General features: G+C 15.5%; 1 protein-coding gene across 1 annotated transcript; it reads right to left on the reverse strand.

Annotated features, from left to right (window-relative positions):
- Positions 1–14,377: 14,377 nt before the first annotated feature.
- On the reverse strand, positions 14,378–14,644 carry BO79DRAFT_161765 (uncharacterized protein; the record flags this gene model as incomplete). The annotated part of the gene is made up of 1 exon (XM_025679035.1): positions 14,378–14,644. A coding segment is annotated over one exon (267 nt), but the record flags the coding sequence as incomplete, so codon positions are not given.
- Between the last annotated feature and the right edge of the window lie 375 nt (positions 14,645–15,019).

Here is a 15,019-nt window from a genome sequence, read left to right on the forward strand (position 1 = left end):
TTCTGATTATTTTTAAAATTAAAAAAATTAATTTTATATTAATTATCTAAAAAGATATAAATAATCAGAATAGATAATTATTAATCTAAGTATACTTTATCTGTGTTATAGCTTAAAAAAATATAATAGATAAATCTTGATACTAAGAATAATTAAGATAATTAATTATTCTATTTTTGGCTGTTCCGCGGTTAGGTATAAGGAAATTTTATATCTAACTGTTAACCTGACGGCAGATATAAATTTTTCTATTAACCTACCCTACCCTGGCCATTAACCACTCTAATAGTATATTAAGAAATATATCCAATTATCAGACTTAATTAATAATATAATAAAGTATTATAATAAAACAAGTATTCTAAATTACTAGTTATTTATATTAATTATTATTATTATTATAACTATAATCTTTTTTATCTTAATTAAGATTTTTTATAATACCAGCTGTACCACCAGCATGGAACTAGAAAAATATATTTATATAATAATTAAAAGATATTATTTTATTTATTAAAAATAAAAATATTTAGCCTGGGACTATCCAAAGAAGAAAATAAATTAAATTAAATTATTAAAGACAGTAAAAAATAGTGATTTAATAAAGAATAATATCTAGAAAAAATCTTTTTTCTAGATAAAATAAATATTAATATCAGTTTATTAGATTTATGAGATCTGCTAGACTAAAAAAATAAAAACTTTATTATTAAAATTCTAATATTAAATAATAGATTAATAATATTTATATATACCCTTGCTGACACCAGAGCTAATATTTATATTTATATAAATATTATTTTTATTATTCAGATAATCTATTAATTCTAAATTAATATTATTTTCTTTAAAATTAATTATATTATTATAGATTTTAATAATAAGACTACAGTACTTCTAATCTATATTATCTAATTTATATTTATAATTAATAAATACTAGTTCCATAGTATATTATTTCTGATACTTAAATTAGGCTGCTATAATATTATTTTAAAATAAATATAATTTATAAAATAAAAGATTTTATTAGATTATTAATAAAATAAATTAATATAATCTGACTATCTTTCTTTACAAAATAAAATTAAGACTAGATTATTATAATAAATTCTTTAGAATATCTTATTATAGTATTTAATTAATCAGAGTTACTAGTAAGATATTATTTAATAAAATTATAATTTTTAGAAAATAATTAATATTTTATTACAGATATTCTCTTCTAAAGCAAAGTCTGAAGTATCCTGAATTTACTAGAGTATTTTATAGAAAATCTTAATTAAAATATATTAAAATCTAATAAACCAGAACTTCTAATATTAAATTCTTAGGATTTTCTAGAGTCCCCAGAAAAGAAATATTCTTAAAAAAATTAAGATAATTTTTATTAGAATTACTGTTTTCTATAAATATCTTTAGAATTTTAAATCAGAAATATTTATTATATTCTTAAGTATAATTAAGAAGGCTATTACAGAGAAGATAAATTTTTATTATAAAATATTTAAATTAATTAAAAAAGAGAAGATAAAATAGATTCTTTTTAAGTATTATTATAATTTAATAAATATCTTTTTTAAAAAAAATTAAATATTTTATTTATTTTCTAATCTCATGACTACTATATTTAACTAAAAAAAAGTAATTTATTAAAAATAATTCTTTTTTATAAAATAATTTTAAAAGAACTTAAAGCTGCCTGTAATTATATTATTAAAAATCTAAAAAAAAAATTTATTATATTTAGTATAATCTTGTTCACCTCTTCTATTCTAATAATAAAAAAACTTAAAAAAGAATTATATTTATATATTAATTACCAGAAATTTAATATTTTAATCTATAAGAATCTTTATTTTATTTTTTTAATTAATAAGATGATGGACCGCCTCCAAAATATAAAAATATTTATAAAATTTAATATTTATTAAGATTTCTACTGTATTTATATAAACCCTGAATCTGAAGATTTAATTATTTTTTAAATTTATTATAAAATCTTCAAGTATTAAATATTATTATTTAGATTTATAAATAAACCAGCAGCCTTTCAGTATCTTATTAATAAAATTTTTATAAATTTTTTAAATAAATTTATTATAATATATATAGATAACATGCTGATCTTTACTAAAAATAAAATAAAATATAAGTTTTATATTTATTAAATCCTTGAATACCTTCAGATGGCTAGACTTTAAACAGTAATCTATAAATATAAGTTCTATATAATAAAAACTAGATTTCTAGATTTTATTATTATTACTACAGATATTTAAATTAATTCTATAAAAATTATTATAATTACAGAATAATAATATTTAACTATTATTAAAGAAATTTAATTATTTCTTAAATTTTATAATTTTTATTAATATTTTATAAGAAATTACAGCCAGATCACTAAGTCCATAAATTAATTTATTTAGAAGAATATTTTATTTATTTAGAATCAGTTTTATAAGATAGCCTTCCAAGCCCTGAAACAGGCCTTAATATTAGCTTTTATATTAATTTATTATAATCTGTCTAAACTTATATATATTAAAACTGATATAGCTAATAAAATAATTATAGGAATTCTTTACTAGTAGATTAAGAATATATAATATTCTGTAGCTTATTATTTAAAAACTATATTTTTATTTAAATATAATTATAATATTTATGATAAGGAAATACTTATTATTATATATATTTTTATAAAATAAAAGGTAGAATTAGAGGGTTTATAATAATTAAAGAAATTTATAATTCTTATAAATTACTAAGTCCTAGAATACTTTATAATTATTAAAAAGCTTAATGCCTGGCAGGCCTGCTAGATAAAGATATTATTCTAATATTATTTTATTATTAAATATTAATTAAAAAAGAATAATATATTAATTAACTATCTTATATAGAAAGAGACTAACTCAGAGATAATGTTACAGGACAAGCCCCTACTAGAGGACTCAGCTAACCAGCCTTGTTGCTGCCTGCTGACTAAATACAAGATATAAAATCTCAGGATTTCTAAGGTCTTGTTCTAAATAGCAGCTATTTCTTCTTATTTAATAAATAATATATTCTTAGAACTAAGAGACAATTTTTAATATTAGAAATAGCTCTTTAGATAAATCTACAGTATAGAGTTTAATTATATAATTAATAGAATATAATAAAACAGAATAAAATAGAATAGAAAAATAATAAATAATATAATATAATTATAATTCTTTACTGATCTTATTAATAGGCTAGAAAGAATTAAATAATAAATAATAAAATAATAGAATTATTATTAATAAGTTTAATAAAATAAACACAAACAGCTGAACTAATATATTATAAAATTATAAAATATTATTAATATTTAAGCTATAAATAGTATTTTTTATAATATTATTATCTTTTTTTTTTTATATACAGCCCTGTAACCAAGATTTATATATCTAGAAATTAAATTTTTTAATAAATAAGATAAGAAGAATTATTCTAGATTTAAAATATATTTATAATCTAAATTTTTTATAAATTTAGTTATATATCTGGATAATATATCCCGGATAACTTATATATTTAGATAACTAGAAGAAAATATAAAAAGAAGAATTTTATTATAATATTAAAGTATAGACAGCACAACTATCTATAAAAAAATAATAAAAAAATTAGATAAAATCTATAAAAATAAGAATTAGAAAATAAAAATTTTAAAAAAATTATATTTTTTTTAACAAGATAGCAAGAACTTTAAAAATTTTTTAGAAGATTTTAATATTATCTTAATCCAGGCAGGTGGTATAACATAAAAAAATATTCTTAAAATTATAGTATTAAAAAATTTAATTAATTATATATTATTATAAGCTATTATTAATTTAGAAAAGAATTCTTTTTATAAAAAATATTATAACCAGCTTTAATAATATAATTATAATATAAAATAAATAATATTTAAAAGAAAATATTAGAATTATTAATAATATATATAAACTTATAATTTTTATACAACTTTAACAAGCAATATAGAAGATATTATAAATTAAAAATATATTATTTTAATAATAAATAATAAGAAACAGAAGTATACAGCTTAATCTAAAAATCTAAATTAATATAATATTTATTTTATTAAGTAGATCTCAACCAGAGAATTATAATAAAAAAAAAATAAATCTCTACCTTCAGTATAGAGAAAATAAATATTTAATTTAAGATTATTATTAAAAATCTATATTTTAATCTTTAATCTGAGCAGCTGCTATAGAATATAGAAAATATTTAATAAAAAAAATTATAAATAACAAGTAAGATAAGAACTAAAAAAAAAAGTAATCTCTGTATAAAATTATAAATAAAAATTTTTAAATAAAAAAAATTACTTTTAATAAAAGATTTTTAAAAAAAAGTATATAAATTTTAAACTATTACTTCTGAAGACTATTATTAACTAAGTAATTAATATCTATATTATAATTAATACTAGATATCTTATTTATGGTATTATTAATCTAAAATATATAAAGAAAAATAAGCTAGACCTGGTCTTTATTATCCTAATTCTAGTATTTAAAATTAAAGAAAAAAAAATTATTAATTATATTATCTAAATATATCTGGATATCAGAATATATATTAAATTAAGATTATATATATATATATTTAATTATAATTTTAAATATAATATTATCTTAGGCCTCCCTTAGTTAGAATATTATAATAAAAGAATTAAATTAAATTAAAATTAAGTCTATCTTCAGATAATCTAGATTTAAATTAAAATAATATAAATATTCTGGTCTGAATATACTCTTATCCAGATTTTAGCTATTATTTTTTAAATATAAGTTAAGAAAAAGAGAAGAATATTAATATTAAAAATAAAAATATTTATTATATTTTTAAAAAATATAAAAAAGACTTTACATATTAAATCTAAATTAAATCTAAAAGATAAACTACTAGAATAATACTAATAATTCTTAAATTTATTTAAGCTGAGAAATGCAGAAGTCTTATTCTTATATTATAAATCTAATATTAACTACTCTATTAAATTAAAAAAGAAGAATAGAAAAATATTCCAGTTTCTATAAAGATTCTTATATAATATATTTCAGAAAAAACTTATTATATTTAAAAAAAAATTTATAAAATTACTAGATAAAAAATTTATCTGAGTAAGCAGCTTATTAATTATAATTCTTATACTTTTTATTTAGAAATCAGAAAGAGACCTCTATTTCTATATTAATTATTATAAATTAAATATTATTATAAAAAAAAATTAATATCTATTATCTCTAATTTATAAAACACTGAATTAAATTAGAAAAATATAATAATTTACTAAACTTAATATTTCTATAATATTCTATAAGATATATATTATTAAAGAATAAAAATAGATGACAGCTTTCTGCACTTAGTATAGATTTTATAAATAATTAATTATTTTATTCAGATTTATAAATACTCTCAGTATCTTTCAGAAATATATTAATTAGATCTTATAAAAATACTTAAATAAATTCTATTCTACTTATCTGGATAATATATTTATTTTCTTAATTAAAATCTTATAATAATACTAGGAGCAGGTCTAAAGAATTCTAATTAAATTATAAAATATTAAATTATATTTAAATATTAATAAATATAAATTTAAATAGAAGAAAATAAAGTATCTTAATTTTATTATTAAAGCCGGATAGAAAGTAAGTATAAATCTAAAAAAAATCTATATAATTTAAGAATAGAAGCCATCCATGATAATTAAAGAAGTATATAAATTTATTAGATTTACTAACTTTTACTATTAATTCATACTGAATTTCTCAGGATTACTTAAATTTCTTTATAATCTTATTAAAAAGGATATACAGTTCTAGTAAACTTAGAAATATTAAAAAAACTTTTTATATTTAAAAAAAATATTTTATATAAAACTAGTATTTATTTTATTTAACTCTAACAGATAGACTATTCTTAAAACTAATTTTTCAAGTTATAATCTAGAAGAATACTTATTCTAATATAATAAAAAAAGAAAACTATATTTATATACTTATTTTTTAAAATAGTTAGTATCTGCAGAATATAATTATAAAATTTATAATAAAGAACTATTAGCTATTATTAAATATATAAAAACTTAAGATACTGAATTATATTTTATCTCTGAATTTAAAATAATTATAAATTATAAGAATCTGAAATACTTTTATACTCTAAAAAAATTATTAAAAAAATATATTTAATAAAGTTTTTTTTTTAATAAGTTTAACTTCTTCTTTATCTATTAAAAAAATATAGAGAATAACTAAACTAATATACTTTTTTAAAAAGACTAAAATATATTTAATTATTAAAATAAATAAATTACTATATAAATTTTTTAACTTTTCTAGCTAAAGAGATGCTATAAAATTATTTAGACTAAATTTTTAAAAATAACTCTCACATCTGTTAGTATAATATTATTATAAAAGAAGACTAAGAAATAAAATAATTAATATTAAAAATTAAATAAATAATCTAAGAGGGTGTCCAGAGATTCTTATCTAATCTAAAATTAAAAGTTTTAATATTAAAATATATAATTAACTTGTAAGGAAACCTGACCTTTAAAAAATAAAAATAAATCTTTAATTATAAATTTTTATAGATAGAATTAATATAGAAAATCTATAATTTACTAGTAACTAGATATCTAGATCAAGAATAGATATATTTAATAATAAATTAAAAATATTTTTAATTTAATATAATATAAGATATATAAATATTTATATAGAATTATAATACTTACAGGAGAACAAAAACCTGGTATAAAAAAAAATATAAATTATTAAAATTTTTTTTAATTCCCGAGTACCCATGACAAGATATTAATATAAATTTTATTATTAGATTGTTAGAGAATAATAACTGTATAAATATTTTAATTATTATAAATTAATTTATAAAAGAAATAATATTAGCAGCTATAAAAAAGATAATAATTAAGAATTTAATTTAAATAATTCTAAATAATTATATATATTAATATAGCTTGTCACGGATAATTATCTTAGATTATAAAATATAATTTATAAATAAGGTCTAGGAATAACTATATTTATTAATAAATATTAAAAAATAATTATTTATAATATATTATTTTTAAATAAACAGGGCCATTAAACAAGTAAATAATATTATAAAAATCTATTTTTAGATTTATATCTAATATAATTAAAGTAACTGGGACTAGTTTCTTCTACTTATTAAATTAATTATTAATACCTGAACTTTAATATCTACTAATATATCTTTATTTTTTCTAAGCTATAGATATAAGCTATTTTCCTTTAATTTTACTAAAAATTAATTTATTTTATATAATAGGACTCCCCGGAGCCTAATATAAGTAAAAAAATATATTATTTATATTATTAAAAAAGCTAGTAACTAAGCTAGAGTATTATTAATATATATTTAATAAAAAATAAAATAATAAATAAACTGGTTATAATTACTTATTCTAATATATTAGACTAGAAATATAGTTTAGCTAAACTTAAAAAATATTAATATTAACCAGCTAAGTAAGAAACTGGATTAGAAAAATATTAAATACTAAGTTATTAAAATATTAGATATCTATTCTGTCTGTCTAGATATATTTATTAAAATTTATAATATATTTTATATAAATTTATTACATCCAGCAGTCATAAATTAATTATTATTTTAATAAAAAAATAATTAGTAGTCTCCAGCTATCTATATTAACAGAAAAAAAAAATATCCAATAAAAATTATTTTAGAAAAAATTTAATAATTAAAAAAATAAGATTAAAGATTTTACTATCAAGTTAAATAAATAAATTATATATAAAATACTTAAAAACTAGTTAAGACTTTTTAAGATATTACTATTATTTATATATAGAAGAACTCCCAGGAAGAATTATAATTAAATTTAATATATTTTTATTAAGGCCAGAGAAGATCTTATTAAACTAAAATAATAAAAAAAAAAAATTATTTAATTAATTATTAATATCTTGAAGAGCTAACCATTGATATCCTAAAAAATTAATTATTAATATTCTAAAAAGTAATAATAATAGTCTTAATTATCTATATAACCAGAGATCAGTATAGTCTAGTAAGTCTAAAACTAAGAATATTTATTATTAAAAATAATCTATAAATTACTAGTATATTTACTAGATATTAAAGCAGGTACTAAAACAGAAGCAGGATTAATAAAATTATAATTAAAATAGATAATATTAGTAACAGATATTATAAAAATATAATTATATTTATCTATTATTTTTTAACATAATCTTAATCTTTGTAAAAAATTTATAAAAAAATCTTATAAATTATAGTAATAAAGGGCAAGGGGCTATATAGGCTAGTTAAATATTATATTTAAATTATAAATTATTATAAAACTTAACAAGATTCTAAGATATAAATAAATTTATTTTTTTTTTATAAAAAATTATTAAGTAGGCCAGCAGATCAGAGAATATAATAAATATTAATAAAAAAGATTTTCAGCTGGATAATTAATATAGTAAAACAAGATTAGAGTATAAGCAGGAATGGACAGAACAGGACTAGAAAATAAATAAAAATAAATAAAATAAGATTAAAATAAGAATAAAAACTAATAGAACCAAGTAGGAAGCAGAAAAAAGAAAAGAAAAAAAAGAAAAAAATATAAAAAAAAAAAAAAAAAAAAAAAAAAATTTAAAAAAAAAAAAAAAAAAAAAAAAAAAAAAAAAAGAAAAAAAAAAAAAAAAAAAAAAAAAAAAAAAAAAAAAAAAAAAAAAAAAAAAAAAAAAAAAAGATTATTTTTATATATTTTATATGAAAGAAGAACACAGGGGAGAGTAAATATAATTTAGAAAAAAAATAAAAAAAATAAGAAAAAAATAATAAAAGTTTATCTTTTACTACCAGGCTTAGAATAAAATAAAATTATAATTCTGAAAGAAATATTAAGAATATATCTTTTATTTATTAGAATTAAGTAAAATAATTCTATAAGTAATATAACTGGAATAGAAAGTAAGATAAGATTAAAATAAGAAAAATAATAATATAAAATTAAAAATAAAAAAAGTAAATCTCCTTATTCTTATTAAATATAGAAAATAATAAATCTATATTCTTGTATATATCTATTTTTAATTTAGACTAATTTAATATTTAGCTAAAATATAAATTATCTTTACTTATAGATAAAGAAAGAAAAAGAAAAGAAAAAAAAAAAGAAAAAAATCTTTTTTTATAAAGATCTGAATTAATTATTTAACTAATAAATTAATTAAACAAGTCTGTATTAGAGAGGAAGTTTTTACTTAAAATAATAAGAAAAATTATATTAAATAGATAATTAAAGTCAGAATATAGAAAAAAAAAATCTAGAAAATATTAAGTATCTAGAAGTAAGAAAAATAAAAATAATATAAAATCTAGAAACTAAGTATTAAAAACAGAAGTATAAATAAGAAAATTAAGAATTAAAATAAAATATAAAATTATAATAGAGCAGATTAACTAGAAGTCTAAATCTAAAATATTTTAATTTATAAATATACTAGTCCCCATATCATTATCTTACCAGAGAAGAAAGATAATATTATAAGATAAGTCTTTATTAAAGAATTTAGTTAATTAATCTTATTATTATTTACTGATTAAATATAGAATATAAAACCTCAGAATCTCTGAGGCCCTGTTCTGAATAGCAGCTATTTCTTCTTATCCAACAGGTGATATACTCTTGGAACCAAGGGGCGACCCCTAACAGATAACTAGTAATTACTGTTATTAAATATTATTAAAGCCTGAGTCTTTAAAATTTAATATAACTTTTAAATTTTAATCTAGTACTAATAATCCCTGTAGAGCAAAATCTTTATATTATAAATTATATTTTAAAAGTAAATTATATTTATTTTTTTTTAAAAGATTTCTAAAAATAAGCCTGCTGGTAAAAAACTAATTATTTCTTATAAAATAAATTACTTCTATATTAAAATAAATTAATAATTTCTAATAAAAGTAATCTACAGGCCTGACTATTAGATAAAATCTACTAATAACTATTACTAGCTTATCCCAGGTAAATAAAGATAATAATATTAATTAAATATTAATACTTCTAGAGTATTTAGAACAGGGATATCTAATACTATATAAATAATTATTTAATTTATAAAAAAAAGAATATATATTAAGATTTATTATTTAAACTACTCTAATCTCTTCTAATTCTTAATCAGCTATGATAATATATATTTATAAATTTCTATTTTTTTCTAAAAGATTATTACAGGTTTAATACTGTTTTTATAATAGTAGACTACCTTAGTAAATATATAATATTTATTTTTTATATAAAATAAATCTTTGTATAAGATATAATCTATTTATTTATTAATTAAATTTATATTTAAATAAGATTTTCTGATATTATTATTTTTAACTAAAAAAAATAATTTATAGCTAATTTTTAAAATAAACTATACTGAATCCTGCAGATTAAGTTAAAGTTTTTAATAATATATTATTTATAGATTAATAGATAAATAAAAATTATTAATTAATATATAATCTAGTAATTTATTTTATTTATTAATTATTTCCAGGATAACTAGTTAAAATTATTATTATTTATTAATTTTATTACTACAGCTCTGTTCTATAAATCTATTAAATTATCTTTATTTATAATTAAAAAAAATATAAATTCTAAATATTATTTAACTAGATTTTTCTAGTAAATCTACTATTATATACTATTATTTAAGACTAAGTCTGTGAATTTACTTACTATATAAAGTAAATCTAGATTTTTATATAAAATAAAATTTAGAAAGCACAGGACTAGTAAATATAATAAATTAATTAATTTTATTATTTTATTAATTTTAATATTAATAATAAAATTTTTATTAATATTTATAATTAGAGATGGGGCCAGCCCTTGTAAAAATTATTAGAAAATTAATATAATTTTATATCTATTATTAATAAGATTAGTAATATATATAAGATTTATTTTCTTAAAAATATATATATATACTCTATCTTTTATCCTAAGAAACTTTATTTATATAATATATTTAATTTATTATTAAAATAGATCTAAAATACTACTATACCCATTAAAGTTAATAATTAGATAGAATAAAAAATTAAAAAAATTATAATTGGTTATTTATAATATAATTATCTTTAGTATAAAATTAAATAGCTAGTATTTAATATAACTGATTATATCTAGTATTTAATAGAGAATTTTAAAAATATCTTCTTCTATTTTTAAAATTATTATATAAAATATTTTATTTATTCTAGACCCCCTAAGTGCTTCCTGTAATAGTTAATAATTATAAAGATTAATAAATTTATATTAAAATATAAAGAAATTAACTTATCTCTGACTGAGGACAGCTAGATCTAAATAAAAAAATAATATAATAATAAGTAATATCTCAGAATTATATGACTTTTATTTTATTTATTTTATTTATGTGGAAGCCAATCAAATAGTCAAATTTAATGCTATTTAATAAGAATTTCTAGTATAAGGAAAGAAAAAAAGAAGCTCAGGAAGAATATATAATTATATAAAGATAAATAAGTTATACAAGACAGGTAAACAAAGTAAATAAAATAAAAATTATATAATTCTAAGATATTACTTGCTATTATATTACTTCTTTATTTAGATCTAGTTATTCTTAACTAAAGATAAATTATCTTCTTTATATTCCAGTATAAATTTATTAGTCTCTGTAACTATTAATTATTATAAAAAATACTTAGAAGATCCGGGACAGATAGAATATTTTATATAATAATTTTAAAAATAAAAAAAAATATTCTTAAAATTTCCTGCTGGATACTAGATATAATTAACTATATTAAATACTAGCTATTTAATTTTATACTGAAAGTAATTAAATTATAAACAACTAGCTAGAATATTTTTAATCTTTTATTTTATTTAATTATTAACTTTAATAAATATAACAGTATCTTAAATCTATTTTAATAATAAATTAAATATATTATATAAGCAGAGCTTCTCAGGATAAAAAATAAAATATATATATATATCTTTAGAAAAATAAATCTTATATATATTATTAATCTTATTAATAATAAGTATAGAATTATATTAATTTTTTAATAACTTTTATAAGAGCTAGCCCCATCTCCAGTTATAGATATTAATAAAGACTTTATTATTAATATTAAAATTAATAAATTAATAAGACTAGTTAACTTATTATATCTATTAGCTTTATATTTTTTAAATTTTATCTTATATAAAGATCCAGATCTGCTCTATACAGTAGATAAATTTATAAATTTAATCTTAGATAATAATATATAATAATAGATCTACTAGAAAAATCTAGTTAAATAATATTCAGAATTTATATTCTTTCTTAATTATAAATAAAAATAATCTAGTAAATTTATGGAGCAGAGCCGCGGCAGTAAAATTAATAAATAATAATAATTTTAATTAATTATTCTAAAAATAATTAATAAATAAAATAAATTATTAGACTATATATTAGTTAACAATTTTTATTTATTTATTAATCTGTGGATGATATGCTGTTAAAAACTTTAATTTAATTTATAAAATTTAATATAATTTATTTTAAAAATCAGCTATAAATTAATCTTTTTAATTAAAAATAATAATATTAGAAGGCCCTGTCCAGGTATAAATTTAGTTAATAAAAAAACAGACTATATTTTATATAAAGATTTATTTTATATAGAAAATAGATATTATATATTTATTAAAACAGTTTATTATTATAAAAATAATATTAAACCCGTGATAATTCTTTGGGAAGAAGTAGAAGTTTATAAATATATATTATTATAACTAATCAAAAATTAAAAAAGATTGGAGTAGTCCAGATAATAAATTTTAATATATATTTTTTCTTTTATAAATTAGATAATTATTTATATAATATCAGATATCTCTGTTCCAAGTACTCTAGAAATATTAATATTTAATTAATATTATTATCTTTATTTACCCAGAGTGAGCCAGTAATAATTATTAATAAATCTTATTTAATAACCAGATTTATTAATTATTTTTATTAAAAATTACTAGTTTATTTTAATATAGAAGCAGCCTATTTTATAAAAAGTAATTAATCTTTTACTAATAGACTTATTTCTAGAGATCTTTTAAAAAAAAATAGATACAGTTTACTCCTAGAATATAATTTATAATATAAAGATTTTATTTTATAGAAATTACTAGTACTGGATTAAAAGCTATATCAGATTTTAGAGATTCAGGCTTTAATAATACTTAGTAATAATAATTACTGGTTATTTTTAAATTAGTTTTTTTCTATATAAAATAGTTTACTAATATATTATTTTTTTTTAATTAATATTTAATAATAAAATAATATTAAGATAATATCTCCGTCTAATAAGCCTGCCAGATATTAAACTTTTTTATAATTATAAAATATTCCAGGACTCAGTAGTCTGTAAAAATTATAAATTTTTTAAATTATTATAAGTTCTCTAGTTCTGCTCTCTATTTTATAAAAATATATATAATAATTAATATTTTTTTATTATAAATATTATAATTACACTCGGGTGAAGACATAATCTTTAAATAATAAATTATAAGATATTATATATTCTTAACCTGCTGGTAAAGAACTCCTATAATTATTTTATTAATTATATTAATTTTAATATATATAAATCTAGATAAATTATAATAAATTAATATAGAAACTAATATTAGAATCTGCTTTAAGACCTGGAAGATTATTTTATAAAACTAGTTTTAAATAAATAAAATATTCTTTTAAATAAACTGATTTATAGGCTTGATAATCTAGCTGTAATTTCTTATAAAATACTAATAAAAATTATAGAATTTAAAAAATAATTAGATTCTTTTAATAATAATTAAATATTATTATTCTATAATTATAACAGTTTTTACAGGATTAATCTAAATATCTATAATAATAATAATAAAATCTAGAAATCTAATTTTTATTATATAAAATTTATATTTATAAATCACTGCTTAGAGTCTGGTTATTTAAAGATATTTAAGAATCTAGCAGATATAAAACTTATACTTTATCTTATTTTTATTAAAGATTAATATATTATTTATATATACTATAATAAACTTGTCTAAGAAGTCTATAAAAATCTTATTAATAAAATATTAAAAAACTACTAGTCTATTTATAAGTTTAAATAATAATACTTAATACTTAAAGATTCTATAGCAGGTTCAGAAAATAGTTAAGTCTTTAAATTCAGAATTTATATAAATATAATAAAAGTCTTAATAAATATTAAATTTTATAAATATTTTTATATTCTGGAGACGGTCTATTATCTTATTAATTAAAAAAATAAAATAAAGATTCTTATAGATTAGAGTATTAAGCTTCTGATAATTAATATATAAATATAATTTTTCTCTAGATTTCTTTATTATTAAAATAAAAGAAATAAATAGGACTGTATTAAATATAATAAATTTTTTTTTTAGATTTTTAATAATATAATTATAGATGGCTTCAAGTTCTTCTAAAATTATTTTATAAAAAAAAATTATTTCTAATAGATTATTTTTTTTTAATTAAATATAATAATTATAGGATCAGAAGATAAGCAAAATATCTAACTTCTTTTTAAAAAAGATATTTATTAGATTATAATAATATTTAGAAAAAGTCTGTTTTATCTCTTCTTTTTTAATTAATTTAAATATTTTATAATAAAGATCTGTCTTCTCTGTAATAGTCTTCTTAATTATATTTAAAAATATAATAAATATTTTTAATTCAGAATTCTAAAGATATTTGTGGAAAGCAGTAGTCTTAATAAAAATTATCTTAATTTTTTTTAAGATATTTCTTTTCTGGGGATTCTAAAAAATTTTAAAAACTTAATATTAGAAATTCTAGTTTACTAAATTTTA

This window comes from Aspergillus costaricaensis (genome assembly GCF_003184835.1).
Source record: "Aspergillus costaricaensis CBS 115574 unplaced genomic scaffold BO79scaffold_64, whole genome shotgun sequence".
In the NCBI taxonomy this organism is placed as follows: domain Eukaryota; kingdom Fungi; phylum Ascomycota; class Eurotiomycetes; order Eurotiales; family Aspergillaceae; genus Aspergillus; species Aspergillus costaricensis.